Raw genomic sequence first — 20,537 nt, forward strand, 5'->3', positions numbered from 1 at the left:
AACAACCCTGAGCTCGGAATCGCTGGTCAGGAGAAGTAAAACCAGAGGGGGTTGGGTCCATGTGGGATGAGCCGGTGTCATTAATCTCTGTGGAGCTGCTCTCTAGCGAGCTCTGGGAGAAGACATGAGAGAGTAATGGTATATCCAAGCAAGGGGGCTCCCATGGGTCTCCAAATCTGTGTAGGCTCAAGTTAATCCCTCATCTATCTATGTATCTTTTTTTTTTTTGTGGGCATCGGCCTCGATTGTTCTGTCCCTCCGCCCTCTTTCTTCTCCAGTCTCCTAATAATAAAAACACCGTATTAACTTTCCATCTGAATCACATCCAGCCATTTGTTTTTGGCCCTGCCGATGACTCACAAAGCCACGTAGGAGAGCTGCTGCTTGGTCAGGTTGAGTGGGTGATTGGAGACAGAGATGCCGTACTGGCGGGGGTCCCGTCCTGCTGGCAGATTTCCCCTCAGGATGGCATTGTTGGCCACGCCGAGGAAGGATACCATGCCATGCCACGCTTGATTGTAGAACCACACCTGTGGAGGTGGAGACCAGCATTAAAGCGCTGAGATCGACTCCACGCGTCTCCTAGCAACTACAGGTGGCAGCAGCACGGATGATCAACGCACAAATGAGCCAATCATTTAACATCCAGGAGGTAAAGAGCGATCAAATGACAGACTGCTTTCTTTTTTTTCCGTGATGGTGGACGGATTTCAAAAAGTCTTGACTCCAGTTCATATTAATAAATGTGCGTAAATGGGTTTTTTTTCCCAATTATTCTGACTGGAAATCAGAATCAGAAATCCTCTTTTTACCCCTTGGGAGACATTGTTTTAAGACAAAATGTAGCAGAAGGCACAAATGGGATCATTTTGACTTCACACCACAATACTGGACTTTCTAACCCATCAAATTTATCTAAAACCTCATCATAAATGGTATATTCTTTTCTACTTACTCCAGTGACACATTATGTTTGGTCATGGACATGAAGCAACTTCCACATAGTCTTGTTCTGACTGTTGCGGTGAAAAATATTTGATTTGCAGTGTCTTTTCTTGAAAATTTGATGAAAAAATAATGAATATTTGAGGTTTTTTGTGTGTTTTTTTTGGTGGGGGTTGTAAAATTGCAAAAACTGGCAAGAATTTTCAATTTGGTGAAAAAAAAATAATTGCAATTTCGATGAAAAAAAGAAAGAAGAAAAAGCACGTAACCTGTCCAAAGAATCTTTAATTACCTTCCGTGATGACATCACGAGCGAGAGCCAGTTCTCAATTCCTTTTATTTTCTAAACTATCAGAAAAAAAACCCTCCTGCTGTACAAAACGAGTGCATCGACGCTTTTAAAACAATAACCGATCGAAAGGAAACAAAAAAACGGCAGTTTTGTGACAAAATCCTGGATGAACGAAAGACGGCCGCGACCTCTTACAACTGTGAGGTTGCTTCAGTCTTTTGTCATGAATGAGATTGACTCTTTTCACGTGAATTTGTGCTTTGAGGTGATGATGTGTCGCTGATGTCACGGTGATACCGCATCACCAAAAAAAAAAAAAGAGGAAAATTGTCCAACTTTTTGCAGTGAAACTGACATTTTCGTTCCCAAAACGAGGGGATTTTTAAACACGCACACCCCTTGCAGATTCCTTGGAGTTTGGCTGACTTTCAAATGTTTACATATCTTTTAAACGAACGTATCAAAGGGGGCCTTTCGTACATTCCTGATGACTGTGGTCACTTCCCTCACCTCACAACTTGAGCAGTTGTATTGAATAAAACTCCAAATATCGAGTAGAGAGGCAACAATTAGGATGTGCTCCAGGCCGTAATATGTTGCTATTTTGGCTCTAAGATGTGTGCTGCTATGTTTTTATCTCCGCAAGACATTCACGGTAATACTCCTGCACAGCCGTGACTATTAAATCTAAGGAGTGCATCGCACTCATGTCCACTTGCCGTACAAAAGAGATTTGAAAAGACGGGTCAAACATTTTGGGAGCGACACAGAAAAAAAAGGGCATCTAATTTGACGGCAGATAAAGTCCTACAAGTGAAGTGGTGTGGCGTGCGAGCAGCCGAGGCTGAGTTAAAGAACCCGAGAAAGAAAAAAAAGAAAACATTTTTTTTTGCACCCTCTTCTCTTTAATGTAAGTGATTCTCCAATTCTGTGGCTGCTGGGGTGTAGAAGAAAAAGAATGGATGAAAGAGAGCGGCAGCCAGCGAGAACTCCCCGCTGATAGTGCACTGCTAATTAAGAGTGGAGGGTGTTTGAGTGTCAGCCTAATATAACACGGTATCAGGAGGGGGATGAGGAGACTTGACACACACACACACACACACACACACGGCTATATCTAGCATACGCAGATCAACTAAAACCGATATTATTCCTTCCTGTTACATTTTATTCACCCTTTAGTGTCTGAAAGGTCTGCTGCTTAAACACCATTTGATGTCTTCGCCACAGCAGAAGTGTTTGCTACATAAAGGAGTGGGTGTACAGCGCCGGTGAAAAACAAGTTCCACGGCAAACCTGGCTCGTAATTCCACTTACTAATTAGGTACAAACTGTTTTGGGGAGGAGTTCCACTCTCCGCTCAGGCAGGATATATCACCTCCAAGCGTTAAAACACCATCTTTGAGACAGACTAACTTGGTAAGACACAGCTTACTTTAATTTATTGCTGTTCGGGGAAGCTCAAGGTTGCACTTATTAAATCATAGCCAAAAAAATAAAATGGCTTAAATGATATCTATTTTGAATTTTTGAGCAAAGCCACCTTGCCTTCCCCTACCTTTCCTTTTTACAGCCATGAATTCAGGTGTCTTTGTTGTTGCATCAACTCTTAACTTCTGCAGTGATTAAGTTGCTTTGGATGGCACAGAAGTTGTGGCGGGCTAATCCAGGAGTCAACTTTGGAGCAAATTAGAAGCGTTTGCATCTGCTGGTTCGGATCGAGTAAAATGGCGGCAAAGGCAACGTAGGAGTAGCAGAGGAGGACAAAAACAAAACAAAAAACAAAACAAAACGGAGCGACATCTCGAGGCCGGACTTTCCATCCGGTCAGTCGTGAGTTTAAGAGTCACTAAGTGTCCTTCCCTATTTTGTGCATTTTTCAGGCAAACATTTAAAATTAAAAACACACAAAAACGACTGAATCTCTAAACAGGAGAATTGAGCTTCCACTCAATCTGTAGCATGACACTTCAACATGTGGGAGTCGGAATGTCGGGTGGCAACAGTGACTTCAACCATGCGCTGCATCTACTTGGGCACCGTATTCCAATGAGTTCATATTCTGAATGAGGTGTTTACACACGTCCCAGCTGTTGGAATATTCTGGTTTACATATTGGTTGGGATATTCCAAATAAAGTATTCTTTGTACGAGAGAACTGGCAGGCGCATCCCCCCCCCCGCCCCGCGCGCGCGCGCGCGTATGCGCGCGCACACACACACACACACACACACACACACACACACACACACACACACACACACACACACACACACACACACACACTTCGGGGTCTGTGAAGGAACATTTTCCTACGTACACACATTTCCTACAGGTGCCTGATTTTGTGTTTTTAGTCAGCGGGATATGATCTGAATCGGTTTAATTAAAAGATTAACACAGGAATAGGGTGTCCATGTCATCAATAATAAATCTCGGCTATTTTCAAGATTGACTGATGTTTCCTTGGGGGAAAAAACAAAAAACAAAAAGTGAGGAAAAAATGCTCAAATCACAATTTGCCAAAACCCAAATGGCGTAAAAGAATCTCTTCAGTTACAAAACGGGAAATCTGTATATTTAAGAAACTGAACCCAGCGGAGTAGAAAAAAAAAATCTAAATGTATTGATTCTGAAAATAGTTGATTAATCTTCCTTCAATCGCCTCGTGCATCCACCAGTCCGTAGTTGCAGCCCTAGAGAAAACTACGGCGTCCAAACACGTTGGAAGATGAGCAGACTTGATGAGGTCACGTCCTCGCGCGTCTCCATCGATATCCTGTTTTTTGTTCATTACCACCATTCCTTCCCCAAATCTCGCTTCTGCCATCATTAAACTTTCCTCTAATGGGATCTAATTTTATAGGAGAGCAGCGAGTCACACTCCAATTAATACAATACCTTCACGTTGTCCCTGGTTCCCAGTCTCTTCAGCAGAGTCTCAACCGCCTGGAAGATCTCATCAGTCACATTTTCCTAATGAAGATGAGGAAAACAAGTCTGAGACTTAATTGGATACAGTTGGAAAACCACTACAGCTCTTTGAAATGCAAAACACAAGACTGAGGGAGACAAGAATCAAGAGTTCTGGAGAGCATTTGGGTTCGCTGAGCCACTTATTGCCCACCGACTTGAGGGGGGGGGGGGGGGGGTCTCCCTTGTTAGTTTGGTTAGTCCTCGGTTTTCCTCTTTTATTAAATAGTGCGAAATAATGAAAATCATGAGATGAGGGGGAAGAACATGACATCGAGAGTCACAGTCGACACAGAAATCGCCTAATTACCAGATGTAGCAATCAGGTTTGAGCAGCATGGCTGGACTCTAATTGTTCATGTGGAGTACAAAGTGTCTGCTCTGTTTGTTGAGGAGATAAAAAAAAAAATGGCGGAGGGAGGATGAAGCGGACAGGCTGCGTTTACAAAAAAAAAAAAAGTGCACGTGAAATGAGCCTTCGGGTGAGCGCGCCAGATGACAGGCTCGTGATTTTCAATCCGTTATGGTGATGCCACGCCGTTCGTGCTCGCAATAAGAGCGCACGGCGCATTACATGTGTGATATAAATGCAAATGCTGGACCCGACTGTCATCGTGTGGCAGTAGAGGAGAGGAGGTGGTGGGGGAGGAAAGGTTGGGGGGGTGTTTTGAAAAAAATAAGGTGAGAAAAATCAAGAGAGACATCCCCGAGAATGCGGCGTGCGCTCAGGTGCGAAGACGGTGTGAGAAGGAGGAGTTCAAAACACATCCACACTTGACACGCAAGGACAAGAGCGCCAACGGTGCCTGTTCTTCCTTCCTCTGCCACGTGGAAACCTGACATCTTTAAAAATGCCCCGTTCCCTCCTCTGTCACAAGTCAATGTCTACATGTCGGTTTCCAACTCTGTCCACTTCGAGTGACACCTGCGACATCGGGCGTTTAATTGGCTGTAAATCCAGGGCCTCGGGTGACATCACACGCAAAGAGCGGCCCGAGAATAAAACCCAAGAAAAGCAGCACGCAGAAAACAAAAACTGCTAAGTTATGTCATAAATTGAATAAAACCCTCAATTTATTTGCGTTTTCCCCACATTTCTAGGAACTTGTTGCTTGTTTCTTTATTAAATGAGGTTTTAATTTGTTTCTTTGCCCAGTTACATATTTTAACCCCTTCCTTGTACTCTTGCGTGTCAACTCGTCTTATTGGAAGGCGGGTGGTCAATTGCATATTATGCTTTTTAATTCTGCTGTTAAAAATCTTTATAAAAAAATAAATAAAATTAGATATTTCTGGGGGAAAAAAATTATTACATGTCGCACACACACAAAATAACCTACAAGCTACATATGAAATTGATCGCGAGGGACTTTTGTTTTTAGGAACCAGGCTGAAATTTTCATTGCACCTGCTCCCATGGTACCTACAAGTCAAGAATGGGATGTTCGAACTTCCTCCGCGATAAAACCCATTGATGACTTCATCGTGATCCGGTGTTACGGGCGACTTCAGGTTCACCTTCATGAGCTTAAGTGCAAAGGAGCCAACGCAGTCTTTATTTATCTCTCTCTTTACACACGATCCCAAGGCTCCGACAATGGGCCAGCGCCGAGCCGGCGTCGGCCGAAACACTCGGCCAATTTAGCGTCACCGATCACTGCTACCCAAGAAAACGAGGCTTCAGAAATTGGTTATGCAGAACTGTGACTTAAGTACCGATTCTGATTGGTGCTGTAATAAAGCGGCTTTGTTTTCGACTCAAGTAGAAGACAGGATTTGCGGTTTACAATTCGTTTTATTTTTAACTTTTAGTTCATTCTTATGAGATGACCTGACTCGTTGAGCCTACATATTTAAGGTTAAAAAAAAATCAATTCAGCATTGAATGATTTAAAATGTTTCTGCAGTTTCACTGGATTCTAGAGAAATAAATCTACAGAAATACACAAGCAGATTTAGATTCGTGAGCGCGGGTGGCAAATGAGTTGAGGGTGGAAGCTGGATTCAAACAAAATAGGTGGAATGATTTTTTTTTTATTTTTTTTTCCCCCTTCACCTTTTGGTTATTATCTACTGTATGATTACCAAGATACGTACGAGCTGAAGAATGACCTGAACTTGTCCTGCGTAGCCTAGATGTCAGCTTCCTTTTCTTTTTTAATTCTATTTTACTTGGTTTTCATCCTCCATCTTGTTCGAGACACCGTAAATTGTCACTTTCATATTCTTCCGTTTGTATTTAGCCATTTCTAGTATTTCAATCAGTTTTGGGGTTGACTGTAACAGCACATTGTCTACTGTGATGGAGGGGATCATCACTGATTCAGCCAGCTCCCATGTTTTTGGTCTATGGGAGGAAGCCAGAGCACCCAGACAGGCCGCTCGCAGTCTTCCCTAACTATTTCTGAATTTAGGAGGATTTTGACTAACTTAGCAGCGGTATAGAAGCAGCTGAGACACTATTTCAGTTGCTTGCGGGTACTTTTAATACTTTACTCAGGGACAGAAGGTGTCAACACCGCAGCCAAAGCACCAGTCTGTGTAAAACGATGGAGGAGTGCGACGATGGAAGAGCTCATGATGCACTCTGTTGTGGAATACCAGCGTGCCGTGTGAATGTCCGCCCTGGCGCGGCATCATTTGGATCTTTGTGGACCAACGTAGCGGGGTTATTTTTTTTATTGTATGACAGCGTTTTAGGATCCTTCGTGTAAAAGCAAAAAGATGCAGCAATTTACTCTCCGCTCACTTACTTCTCAGGAAATAGTCCAGACCCTGGCCTCTCCGAGCGCTCTCAGTGTTTTACCTCACTTTTGTTTCGCATCATGCCGTCGGACCACACCCCTCAGGGGCCTTCTCGAGGATTAGCGGTGTCTAGAACAAGATGAGCCGGAACCCAGCAGCTGCCTGAGTCTAATCCTTGACCAGATCCTCCCCGCTGAAGGACGACGACAATGCTGGTTTGGCCAAGTGAACCCAGCGCTGCTACGGCTAACAGCACACAATGAAGCCTAGCAAGCGCGCGGTGGTTACAATTACAAAGTGGGCCGCACAGTTCAGCAGTCAAACGGTCTGTGTGAAAGTGTTGTCATACGCTCTGTGTGACAGCACTGTGTCAGCGTGTGTGTGTGTGTGTGTGTGTCCTGTCAGGAAGAAGCTCACGCTTTGTTAAATTGGAGCCAGATTTTCTGAAGGATTTAAAATAATCGGAACTATAAAGCCACACAACATTCGTGCCTCCATGATGTGCTCCCGTGACCTTGACCCCCAAAATCTTTTCAGCAAGATTTAACATGTTCCTCTTTTTGAATGAAACAATATTAATTAACATGAATGTTACGATTGAGTGTATCAATTAATATGAAAGGGGACAGACACAGAATTATTTCCGCTCATCCTCGAGTCCCAGTGGACACTGGTCACAGATTTGGGTGAAGTTAAAAAAAATAGATCTCAAAATCTACCAGAAACATCACGTTTATGAGGTGGCAGTGACCTTGACCTTTGACCGCGAAGATCTTTTCAGTTCATCCTTCGTTCCCAGCGGACGTCTGTGGCAAGTACGGACAAGAAAAATCTCATTGCTTTCCACAGTTATCACATTTCAAGGTGACAGTGACCGCTTCCTACAGAAATCCTCTCAGCTCATCTTTGAATCCCAGTGGACTTGGAAGACATTCCTTGAACATATTCAAGAGACGCTGCATTAACAAGAACGGGATGGACGGCCCGAAAACACAAGTCCTCCAGTCAACGGCTGTGCTGACACGGAGGCGCACAGAAAACAACGTGTTGTTTGCGGGGGTCGGGAAACAATTTCTGGGAACAGTAATGACCTTAACACCAGACATTGTGTCATCTGAGATACAATTTCTGGCTTAATTATACAATTGCCAGCACAAGGGATTTCTTGTTCTCAGTGTTGCCGTCACATCCTGCAACACAGAACCCTTACTCCTACTCACGAGGCACAATGCAATTAGAGGACGAGAACAACAAAATAAATTAATAAATAAATAAACACAAGTCCCACTCCCCGGTCTACACAGGTGGGCTCAGAGAGGAAGAACATGCTTCCTCCAGTTAGCGCTGCACATCACAATGCCTGCAGAGTGCCAGACATTTTCCCAAGGACAGTGTGGCACTTCCGTAACAAGGAATACAGAGTTAATGCACAGCCATTGGGATTACATCATCACTGCTGCACGAATTAAAGTCACATTAGCGTCAAGAACCAAGAGACACACAAAAAAATGGGTAGGAATGAGACTGGCGGTGCCTTAGGGCGAAGCAATGTGCTGATCTCAAAGCAGTTTGAGGGTCCAAAATTTCAAACGTTAATGAGACTGTGTGTGTGTGTGTGTGTGTGTGTGTGTGTGTGTGTGTGTGTGTGAGAGAGAGAGAGAGTGAGAGGCTGAGAGAGAAACAGTGGAAGGAGTTGGTATAAAGTTCAAGACACACTACGACTGTATTCAGAATTGTATCCAGCGTGTTGAAGTAGATAAAGTTGAATAAATGTAAGAGTGAAAAGGTCGGCAGGATTGCGTGTGTGTTTGTGTGCGTGTGTGTATTAATGTGTGTACTCGCGCAGTGCAGACCCAGATTCCTTGATTTATTCAAAGCGATGTGCAGACAATCACAGCTTGTTGCCATGGACACTCAGCCTAAACCTCCTCTCTCCTTTGCTGGCTTTCTTCTTTCACAACTTAAAAAAAAAAAAAAAAAAAAATTCAGTGAGGTCCAAACGTCCACTACAAGGGAAAAGAAAAAAAAGAAAAAAAAGACTCGTAACCAAGATACAAAGCTAACTGAACGAGGAGCTCCAATTAGAAGCAGCACAGTCAAAAGGTGACCGGCAAATACAGCCTTGACGGGAGAAAAGCAGCTTCGCTTTCTAAATGACAACACTGCGAAACAGTTCTACTCTGTTAGTCATGGAGGACAGACAAGGCCAGGTCTAACCAAAGTACCAGAACATACACACGCTCAACTGCAGTGGACTTCCAGCTGCTGCCATGAAGCCTCAAATGTGTTTTCCAAACAGTTTTGGGGCAAAGCGGCCGCGGCGCAGGTCTCCCTGCGAGATTCAGAGGAATCTCCATCGAAAGATTCTGTTTATAAATACGGAATCTGGAAAGGGAGAAAAAAACGTTTTGGACGGGGGAGCTGGTTTCTGATCGGGTCGCGTTTGAGCGGACATCGGTTGCGTCCACATAAACAGCCGGTGAGGAGCGCAGAAGAGAGGGGGAAGATGGCCTGATGGTTGAACAAAGCTGTCCTCGTCGTTTTAAACTCTTAACTGAGTGTAATGTGAATATTTTTGAAAGATCCCTCTCGTATTTGCCGTCTTTCAACTCCACGCAAACGTCTCAAGTTGCTATAAGGACTGTAAACTATTGGCGGCAGACGGAACTGGAAAGTCATGGGCCAGATATCCGTTGGCTTCACCTAAATCCTGAAATACAGGCTCCTCCTCCCAGAGGCTAAGTGGTCAGACATGGCTGACGGGACCCAAGACTTGTTTCTGACTGGCGCAGCTGCACTTTCCTCTCGTTAAGTTGCCAATTTACTCGTGCGTGTCGATTGTAGCAAGAGGCGTGGTCAGGTGCATTCTAGGCACGTTACTGCAATACAAAGCCTTTCCTACTCTTAACAACCAGGTCTTGAATCGGCAGCAAAGGATTTTTCCTGACATTTAAAGGGCGAAATTACAACATACACTGCCATCAGCGATTGCGAAACAGGATCGGCGTGTCTGGAACTTTCGAAGCAATTTTCTTTATCGTGTGGAGTGAAAGCGTTGTTGTTGCTATCGAAGGTTGTAACCTTTTCATGAGCGCGGTGATGTTTCTGCTTGCAGGATTTGTGGGACATTTAACAGTAAAACTGGACATGAAATGACAGAGGACCATGTGGACAGTTTTTGTTTTTGTTTTTTTTAAAGACTGACAAATGAAAATCAAGTACGTGACACAATGTGCCGAGGATCAGGAGCATCTTAGAGGTCAAAGGCCGTATTAGAAACCATCTGCGGCTTGCGGGAGATGCATTTTCAAAAAATTAATTCTGAAGGTTGCAGATACTTGCAGTGACTCTGAACGCCATGATTCATCGTATACCTGAGATGAACCGAACAGGCTCTTCAGATCCCTGAACGTGGCTTCGACCTCTGCCTCTGTCAGATGGACTTGGGAGTTCACTCCTCCGACAGAAATCCCTCCGTACCTGGAGGGGCAGGAAAAAAAGTGGAAAGAGGTTCCGACGAGGGTGAGAAACACACGAGCAATGCCAAGCGCGCGCCGGCACACATCCCTAGACGGTGCAGTGAAAAGTGGAAATGTGGACAATATGTTCTGCATGTGCGATCAAACATAGTCCCACAGCTTCCTGAAGTTTTTCTTCATGTAGGAAAATGACTGAGCAGGAGTATTTCAAAGAATGGCCCAGCAGGGTTTGTCACACAATGACAATTGAGACTGAAATGGCTTTTATTCAAACTACTTTCAAGTGATCATCTGAAAATGGAGGCAGCAACGCCACAATGGCTGCCCAGATATAAAAAAGAAGAAGAAAAAAAAAGAAGCAAAAGCAGCTTCTCCTGCAACCGGAGAGTCCTGTTGTGGATATTTCCCCCTACTTAAATGCTGCGGGATATTCAAACATCGTACGTTACCTTGTTTTCCCTGAGCGCTCAAAAGTCTTGACCAGGAAGTCGGTCATATTCCGTCCAGTTAAATCCAGCAGCGTGTCTGTGGTGTTCTGGATCCTCTGGAAAAAGAAAATCATACAACTTTATTGATAAATTTATTTTTTAAAGTTAAGTTTGTTATTTACAATTTGAATCCCTTCTTTTCTTCTCAGGAGAAAGAACCTGTAAACAAGATTGAAACTGATGCGGTGTTACCTAATAAGAAAAAAAAAATTAACGTTTCTCTTCTGGACGCTTGGGTAGATCATGAGTGCATTTGATCCTGTAGACGACCAGTCGCCTACATGGCCAAGCTAGCTTAAATAGTGCTGTTTTGCAGCGTCAAAATGCGCCAAATACATAAAAAAACACCCGTCCCAAGTCATTTATTAAACTCTGATGGAGGGAAAGCACGACAAACTGTAAAAATACCCCACACTACTTCATGTCTTCACCGTATTGTTAACTAAACCACACACACATTGGCTGTGAAGGACTTTTTTTGTTGTTGTTGAAATTGAAGTTTTATTAGAACATTGAGGCCGAAGTAAAGTGAAATGATGCAGCCAGTAAAAGCAAAATTAAAGTACGTGTAAAGGAAATTCAGCGATTTGATTCCAAACACCTTATAAATTTTGGAAAATGATCGTTGAGAAGTTCTTTTGTATACATGCTAACTTTTTGAACAACATCGTGTGACGGTTTCACTCCTTCCTGTGCTTTTGGATTTTGAGGGCAGATCCAACCGGTCAACCGTGATACGTAACAGAGGTTCTAATTTCATATCTCCTGCCTTTCCACTGTAATCCTATAAAATACTTGCATCGCCAGCATCTGTGGTTGTCCCGTTTGCTCTCCAGTCAGTGAGTGTAGTATCACAGATCTTTTTTTGCCGAGCTTGCTATACCTCGCAAGCGCATTTTCCCTAAGTGTTGGAATTTGCAGAGAAACTTGTTCATCTCTTTCAGAATGAGGTCGAGTTGAATGAGAGGTGGATTGACTTTTTCAGAAGCTACGATGATGGGGGAGCAGAGCATCGCCACGGACACTCGTCTCTGCGGACGGCTCGGGTACACGGACGAACTGCTGCAGCTGGAGGCGGAGCAGCATTGAAGCAGACGCGGATATTCTAATCCTTTAAAACTTTTGGTTCGTATCCTTTGTCCTAATGTTCACAATATTCAACAAAATAAAAATACATATATACCGATTAGCTTACATCATTGTACCAAGTTCAGTCCAACTTTTTGCATCTTTTAGATGTAACAGCAAAGTTAGCCAGCTAGCATGCAACCATGGGAGGTCTCCTCTGCCTGAAATGCCATGGTCACAGGCCCACGAGCTGGAATTTATTCAGAAATGGACTTTTGGACAATTAAAAGAAGCAGAAAACGGCATTTAAGATGACTATATGTTGTGTTCAAACATCCATGTTTATCTCCAGTTGGCGTTTTTGTGACGTTCACGCCAAAGAAGGTTCAGGTTTTTCATGAATTATTCCTCAGGCAGCATCATGAGAGGCGCCGCTGCTCCAGCGCTAACTCAAGCTCATCCACTTGGAACCAAATCAACAAAACCTGAGAGTGAGAACATTTTGCAGGTGATATCAAATGCTCTCAACACAAGAGTCAATTAAGTTTGGCTACGGGAAGCCTGGCTCAAAGCTCCCCCTCCCCTTTAAAAAAAAAGAAAAGTAAGGAAGCTGTGTCGAATGTCAAAGGACCGTAATTAGATGCCTCTCTGTGGATAAATGGGTACATTCAAATATCCAATTAGGAGAGTGCGCGACACACTGCCGTGAAGACAGTCTGCCACGTGTAGACTTACACACACACACACACACCCCAAGCTGCTTTAGCCCAGCTTATTTATAGAAGTAACATTATGCTAATTAGCAGAGGGATCCATGATAAAGTGCAATGGAGACCGCCAACAGCAATGCAATTTACCAATGTACCCCCTGTTACACTGGTTATCTCCTTGTGTGTATAGACAGCATGATGTGCAAGCTTAGAGTAAACATTGTGTGTTGCTTCACCAGTTACCTCCATGTTTGTTTTTCTTCTAAGGGTTCAGATAGTCATGAAAGACCTGGAAATGTCACACAAATACAAAAATAAATAAATAAATTAAAAAAAAAAAAAAAAAAAACTTTCCCAGTTTCCGGGCCTAGATGTTTAGGAAAAGTCTTGGATGTTCCAGATCATCGAATGTGAGAGACGCCGGCTCACGGTAGAAAAAAAGAGGAGCAGGCCTGTCGTTTGAGACAGAGCGAGAGGCAGGCATCAGGTTAGCGAGGCTGACAAAGGAACCTGCCGGGAAAAAGTGTGGATGTTCTCGCCCAGGTCCGGACGGACGCTGAGGAACGGAAACGCCAAGAACACCATCCTGGAGCGGCACCGCGAGGGAGGCTTTGAATCATGACGAGGCTCTGAGGGAACCGGAGAACAAAATCCACAGACAGATAGCCTCGCCTTGCCGGCAGAGTTCCAGATGTTAAATCAGCGGGATGAAAATCAGGAGCGAGAGACGGAGCTCCAGCTGCAGATCATTTCGGCGGTTAAAAATGTTAAATAGATCAGTAAATTACTTAAATTACTGGATTTTAATCCAGACTGAAATACACCAAAGAATTCCGGAGTTATAGCTTTATTTTGTTTCGTGTTTTGCTGGTCTGGTTATGTGCTCCAATAGGCTGCATCTCATCTTTCGTTCGCTGTCACGCAAGAAAACAGAGGAACACAAGTTGTCCCTTTATCGAGGTTCTCAATCGAAACTGACAAACTTTTTTCACGGAAGTTTGAATTTTCTCCCGTCGAAAAAGAACCGAGGGTCATCGTGTTCATCAAAAGAACCCCAAAGGCTTTTCTTCAGTTATTGGGTTTTATAAAGCACAGAAATACGCAGAACAGTTTATGGGCCTTTGAATTATCGATGGTTTTGTCGTATGTTGCAATAACTTTCATAAGTCGTCTTTTGTCAAATATATACTTGGAAATACTTTAGCCTGGATTCTTTCCATTCGAAAAATATATTGGTTCAAATCTGCTTCTTTTTTTTTCGCTTATAAAACCTAAACCCTAAGATAAACATCAGCCGAGGAGAAGGATGGGACAATATTTTTTTAAAAAATCCAGCCTATCTTGGGGGTATAAAACTCCCGCTGGAGATGCATCACTTTATTTTGGTTTTCCAGCTATTCCGCCTGGTCTAAAGTTGGGAAGAGAGAGAGAGAGAGAGCGTGTGAGAAAAGATAATAAGGAAGATTACATAAGTAGGAAGAGAGGTGGGGAATGCAGGAGAGAGAGTTGAGGTGTTAAGATTCCGCGATGAGAGCTGAGAAGAATCAGAAGACAAAAAGAGGAAGAAGAAAAGAGGACCATCTGGCTTATGAATCACAGATAAGGAGGACAAACGGCACAGCAACCTTGGCTTATCTCTCAACAAACATGCTCCTCTTTGGAGAGGCTACAGGAATCCAGAAACAAACACAGCCCAAAATAACAGCTTTTACACTCCGCTGTGTGTACAATGAGTTTAGCGTATACAGCCAGTGTGGGTTTAATTATTTTGGCCTGGCTCCATATCCACCATCAAGAAGAAAGCACGGCGGGAACGTTGCATAATTGCGCGATACCTGTGCCCCACTTGCCTACCGCACACCAGTGACTTGATAGCTACGGATGTGAGGGGAATGTAAACCAAGGAGACACAAGAGGCCTCTGCTTTCTCGACATCACTTCGAAAGTGACAAAAAAAAACAGTTACACCAAGAAAAGCAACACGGCAAAAGAAAAACGTACATACATACATACGGTTGGGTTTAACCTTTGCTCTTCCAGGGAGTTTTGATCGCGTGTGCTTGTGAGAAATGGGTTTTACAACCCAAACTCCTGCCCATATTCACTCAGCCTATAATCTGAATAACCAACTGGTGAAGTAGCCACCGTACGGAAGGACGAAGACGGCGTTGAATAACAGTCTGTCTTATGGTTTTTTTGTTTTTATTTCTGAGTTTCCATCTGAAAGGTGGAGGTGAATATCGTGGGAGGTCAGCTCAAGTAAAAGTCCTGTTAAAAACAGAAGAGATCCTGTCCCCCTCACTCGAGCTAAGCTAAGAGAAATTCTCATATACAGGACGTGGGCGGTCGTCCAGGCGAGTGCTGGACAGCTGGCTGCCCTACAACAGAAAAGCCCGCTGAGCTTGAGCTTCCAAAATGTTTTGGAGGAAATCTGCACCCGACTCAAAAAACAAAAAAAAAAACCCCAAACAAAACCTGAAAAGACTTTGAGGTTCCCACCACAATACTGAGAGATGTCATTTATCTAGAAACGCACTTTCATTCCAGCTTAAATGTTACTGCTAATTTCATACACACACACACATAGCCAATTGCTTGCACATTTGCTAATGCTGCGTGCACACGCACACGCACACGCACACACACAAAACGTTGGAACATAAAATGTGTTCTCCACTTTTATTCACAAAGGTCCTCCGACCTGAAGTTCTGCATTTGCTCCAACGGCCTTTTCATGAACTGTAACACACGGTTCAAACAAAATGAAGGGAACTCATAATCATCACAGCGTAACTCCAAGTCAATCATCAATAATGATTGTTCAATTTGCACAACAGGAAAAATTGATTCCCAGACGACAGGTGGAAAGGGCAGGAAATTAGCAAGACAAGCCCCATAAAAGGAACGGTTTTGCAGGTGGTGGCAACAAGACCCTTTCCCTCTCCTCATGCGACCTCCAGCCCGTTCCACAGACCTGAACCCATCGAGAACCTCTGGGACATCACGTATTGATGCATCCACTGCCGCCATGTCACTCCACTGACTGTCCAGGACTGATGCCTCGATCCAGGCGTGAGAGAAGTTCGTCCTGGGGACCGTCTGTTGTCTCATCGGGAGCATGCCCCCGGACCTTGTGGCGAGAGCATCCGGGCAAAAATCCCATCCTCTCTTGGGGTTCATGATTTTGGTTTCCATTGATCGTTCTCATGTTATTTCGTTCTCAATGAATTACAGCGTGGACTCAAAGATTTTCACCCGGAATATTTCATTCCTCCGGGTCTGGGATGTTGGATTTTTATTTATTTATTTAGTTTCAGCAGTTAAAAAAAAAAAAAATCAGTCTGTCTGGTGATACCTTGTATGTATGGGGGGGTCAATAATACAATACGTAATAACAGCTGTGTGTGTCGTGTAGTGTCTCCACTCACCTTATGTTCATGTGTGTGTGTGTCACTTCAAATATGGTTATAATGCCTTTATTACTGTATTTTGTATTGTGTTGTGTGTTTTTTCTGTTTGTTGTAAAGGACGACAGATGGAAACAAGCCATCTGCTAAATCTGGTGCATCCCATCTTTTTTCTTTTAAATTAGAGTGCCAGAGTCCTTTACTCAATAAAATCAATTTCAAACATGTCTTTTTTTCTTTTTTTTTTAAATCGCAACGTGCATTTAACAAGGATGATCCTGTACGTGAAACAAACCCGGCATTGAACAGTGTTTTGGGATTCAAAAAAAGCTTTCAAGAAAGTTTTTTTTTTTTAATCACTCGGGATATTCAAGTTACACCAGGACTTGTTTTAACCTGTCACGCCACAAATGCAAAATTGGAGGTACCAGTGTGTAACTCATGGGGTACAAATGCTTGTTGTTGGGGTTTCTACGCTTTTGAGAACCAATTGTGTACCCTTCAGTTCATTTTGGAGTTAGAAAGATGAACTTCTACCTCGTGGGGACTCCTAGTTTCCTCAAAGTACACAACTGTTCTTGTCCCCTAACTCCATTCCTTCAGTTTGTACCGTATCAGAGCTTTTGAGACACGCAGCGACGAACTAAAAACCAAAGCACGTTACCCAGAAGCAGCTATTCTATCCAAGATGGAGAGAGAATAAGTTGCACAGCTGATGATGGATTCTCACCCTGACCCCTCTCTGTTCTGCTTTGCCACAACCTCATCCACCATTTGCCACAACCTCACAGTTCAATGACCTTTCTGCGTTTGTTGTTTTGTTTTTTGTTTTTTTTCCTTTTTCTTTTCTGGAGCATCTCTATCTTTCTGCTGAGGGGTTGGTCTCTGGACAGGTCGTTTTAAACTAAAATGGATCTGCAGGTGTTGAGAGTCAAAGTGACAAATCAACAGGGCCTGCTAAGGAGGGAGCGAGAGGGAGGTAGAGAGAGGGTGGGCGGGTGAACTTGCAGGGGTTTCGGGCGGATTTGATGAACAGCTGTTATCGTGGAGAAAATCTGTCATCAGACATATTGCTTTTCAATGGAGCGGTCATGAATTAATAACATCAGAGAGTCCTTATGTTTGTCCTGCTGACTTCTGAGTCTACACAAATACATCGCACCGACAAAATGCTGCCTTGTAAAGATGCAAGAAATCGTATTTTAAAGCCCTCCCCACATCTGAACACTGTCTCCCACACACACACACACACACACACAAATGGTAAGCCAATGTTAACTTCAATAGCCTGATAGATGAGACCAAGGAGAGTAATTTGCGAGCGAGCTGTAGTTAGGCCAGTATCCAAATGATAAAGACATCAATCGTAATACGGTGAACGTGGCGGCTTTATCAATTCCTCTGCACGCATGACTGCCTATTCATCTATGAAGGTTAAATATCACCCGTGAACGAGAGTCAATACCTCAGAATTGATAATGGGCTTACTGTTGCCTGCCATTTCCATAGAAACAATGATTTTGACACTACCTCCTGTTGTGCTCTGTCAATGTTTTTTTTTTGTCCCCCCCCTTTAATCTTTTCTGTCTCTCAAGGGCATATTCGGAGAAGGGACAGGATAAAAGAAACTCGTGTGAGGATTTTACACTTGGAGGTTACTTACTTGGGGGGGGGGGGGGGGGGGGGCTCTTTTTAAAGGGACTACAGCCTGGCGGTGTGTGCTGGGCTGTCTGTGGGTGCTACCTGACAAGCTGCAGGTACAGAAATGCAGCGATGATGATTAAGGAGTGAATGAAGACCTATAATGACACACAGCGTTCTCATACTCAGTTACTCGTGATGCTCTGTCCAGACTCCGTACTGTGGAGTTGAGTGTGGTAGCTGCACTCCATACGCCTCCGTCTCAAACTGAGGGTTATGACCCACCAGTGCATTCCCTGAAACAGCAGGGAGGCGAAAGGGCTCAGAGAATGAAGTGCAGAGGGTTAGAGAAACTGGACCAACACCATTTTCGCTTGTGCTGAGACCACATCTCAAGCACATCTATTTCTCCTCAAAATCCCACGGTGACTATAGTCGGTAAAGCTTGCTGGCTTCGTGTGGACTGGCCATGCCGTATGTGTGTTGCATAGAAATGCACTCCCTCCCCACTCGCTTCTTCTCCTAAATGTAAAAGTTCCCCCAGCCACAGGACAATAATCCTTCTGCGTGAAAATAAGCCAGTGTCCTCCAGGTTGTTTCCATTCAAAAGTCCATTTACGATCCTTTTAAAGGATCTGGATTCTAACTAAATAAGAGGTTGTAAATACAGTGAGATGATGCAAGTGATTGTAACAAGACACTGGCTCACGCTGGCCTTTGTAAATGGTCTTTGTACCGAAGCTAAATGTATTAAATGGACTGAACACTCAGAGGAACAACACAATAAAGTAGAAATCTAGTTAAGCACCAGAGCAGTATAAAATAAGCCACATAAAAAGCGATAGATTTAAATGGATAAAGCGGGAGGTGAGGAGGGAAAAAGAAGAAGACCTTGATAGCCTAGAAGGGTACCAGAAAAGATAAAGTAGCGCTTCAACAAATGGGGGACTCCATGACTGTGCTGTCAGAAGCTCGAAGTCAACGTCAGAGATGGGAAAAGGTTACACAAAGGGCGCTTCTCTTGTTTGACTGTCTATACAATCATTCTGTAAGACGGTACCTGGACAGTTGCTCCTTTAGAGTGGTCCTACATGGCCTTGTCACAGAAAAGGAGCACGCAGCGAGCCTCGCACAAGTTCAATGAGGCGGTACGGCTCCGTGGAGAGTGTGAAACTGCATATTACATACTGAGGTGCCGGATATAGAGAGGAAGTAAAAGGGATGGGGAGCAAAATAAAGGAGTGTCAGATGGTGCACGAGTCGCACACGTCAACTCACTTTGGGAAGAGTTTTTGGGAGAAAAAAATACTTTGAATGCCTTTGCACATTATGTGTCCTTTTTAGTTTTTCTGAGTGGAGTGTGCTTGTTAATGCCTCTTTCTCCACTGAATCCCAAAGCCAGTCATTTAGGAGAAACAGGAGTTTCCAGGTTGAGAAAAGGGTTTTAAGGCAGAAACATAATGTACTGTAACAATGGTTTAAAAAAAAAACAAAACAGTAAAAAATGTGTCAAACTTTATCCCCACGTTTTTCTTCCCCGTCTCTGTCGATTGTTGCTCCGTCCCCTCTGATGCACAGGACTGCTACATTCTTCCTTCCATATGGAGTCATCAGCTGCATTTATTAACCTGAAGAATGTAACGCGGAAGCAGGAGAATGCTATTCCCTAAAGTTCCCAGAGGAGGCGTTAGTATGGCAACCAGGACACACACCCTCATGCTGCTTTGGCCAATGGATGCCCCAACAGACAAGCCGGACAAATTTATACTTTTACAGTATCCCATTTCAAGAACTGTGAGAATTCCAGCTGTAGGAAGCGTGGCAACTGCCATTTCTCCCAAACGACGAACACGAACTTTGGTTTGTAACCAGGGAAAGGTGAGCTTATAAAAATAAATAAATAAATAAAATTCAGTGCATTGATATCTTAAGGGTATTTTACTATGAAAGTGTCTGGAACACGTCGACTCTGCTTCTTGAAGCCGTGGCCAATTGTGTTTGTATGGACGCCCAAAAAAAAATCATACTTCTCAACTTTGTATGAAATAATGTGAGAATTCCAGCTGTCAAAAACCAGGCTGACTCGCTCCATTCCCAGAACAGGAGCTCAACATGTCCTTGGTTTACCACCAAAGATGAGCCCTTCAGAGGTATCCTTCAGTGCATTGATATGTTAAGGTTTTTATTGCTTTGTTTTCTTTTATATTCTAGGTGTCTGGAACATACTGATTCTGCATTAAGTCATCATAAGTTTTAAGTCGTTTTTGAGATCAGACTGATTATGTGCAGACAGAATTCCTGCATTCGTCTGTTACGGCATCGAAATCTGCTCTGATGTGCATTCTCTTGGGGGTATGCCTGACATGTCAAAACCGTATGACGACATCAGCGACATTCCCACCCCTCTTACAATATTTGCCAGCTACTCCCCAACAGTCATTTAGGAAAATGAAACTGAAAGCCGATGAATGTGGTGCTGCTATGCAGCCACATCTCAGGTATCAACTCTCTCCTGCTCTTCTCCTTCCTCCGTTTGGGCTGCAAACAAATCTAAAGCTGCATCTCAAGACTCCCGGAGGAGAAAATTATTGGCAGATTGGGGTAGGGGGCGGGGGCTCGGAGGAGGTGCAGGCACATGCCATAAAGCCTGTGTCAACAGACAAAGCCATATCTAATAAAATGACATCGTAGTGGAGGTGACAGCCTCGATTCTCTCTCAAGCTTGGATTTCTCATTATCTTTGGAAGATGGTGCAAACCATTTAGCTCCAAATGAGACACTTCTTTCTC

At 43.7% G+C, this 20,537-nt stretch overlaps 1 protein-coding gene across 1 annotated transcript in view; it reads right to left on the reverse strand.

Annotated features, from left to right (window-relative positions):
- The window catches only part of LOC147238630 (phospholipid-transporting ATPase ABCA1), a 165,041-nt gene that overhangs the window by 61,134 nt on the left and 83,370 nt on the right, over positions 1–20,537 (reverse strand). The window contains 4 exon segments of the mRNA XM_086198248.1: positions 361–530; positions 4,139–4,213; positions 10,330–10,435; positions 10,884–10,978. Of these exon segments, the coding sequence (XP_086054374.1) occupies positions 361–530; positions 4,139–4,213; positions 10,330–10,435; positions 10,884–10,978 (446 nt within the window).

Source organism: Aulostomus chinensis, chromosome 24 (genome assembly GCF_037954235.1).
Source record: "Aulostomus chinensis isolate RoL2024-O1b breed Wild chromosome 24, RoL_Achi_v1.0, whole genome shotgun sequence".
Classification (NCBI taxonomy): domain Eukaryota; kingdom Metazoa; phylum Chordata; class Actinopteri; order Syngnathiformes; family Aulostomidae; genus Aulostomus; species Aulostomus chinensis.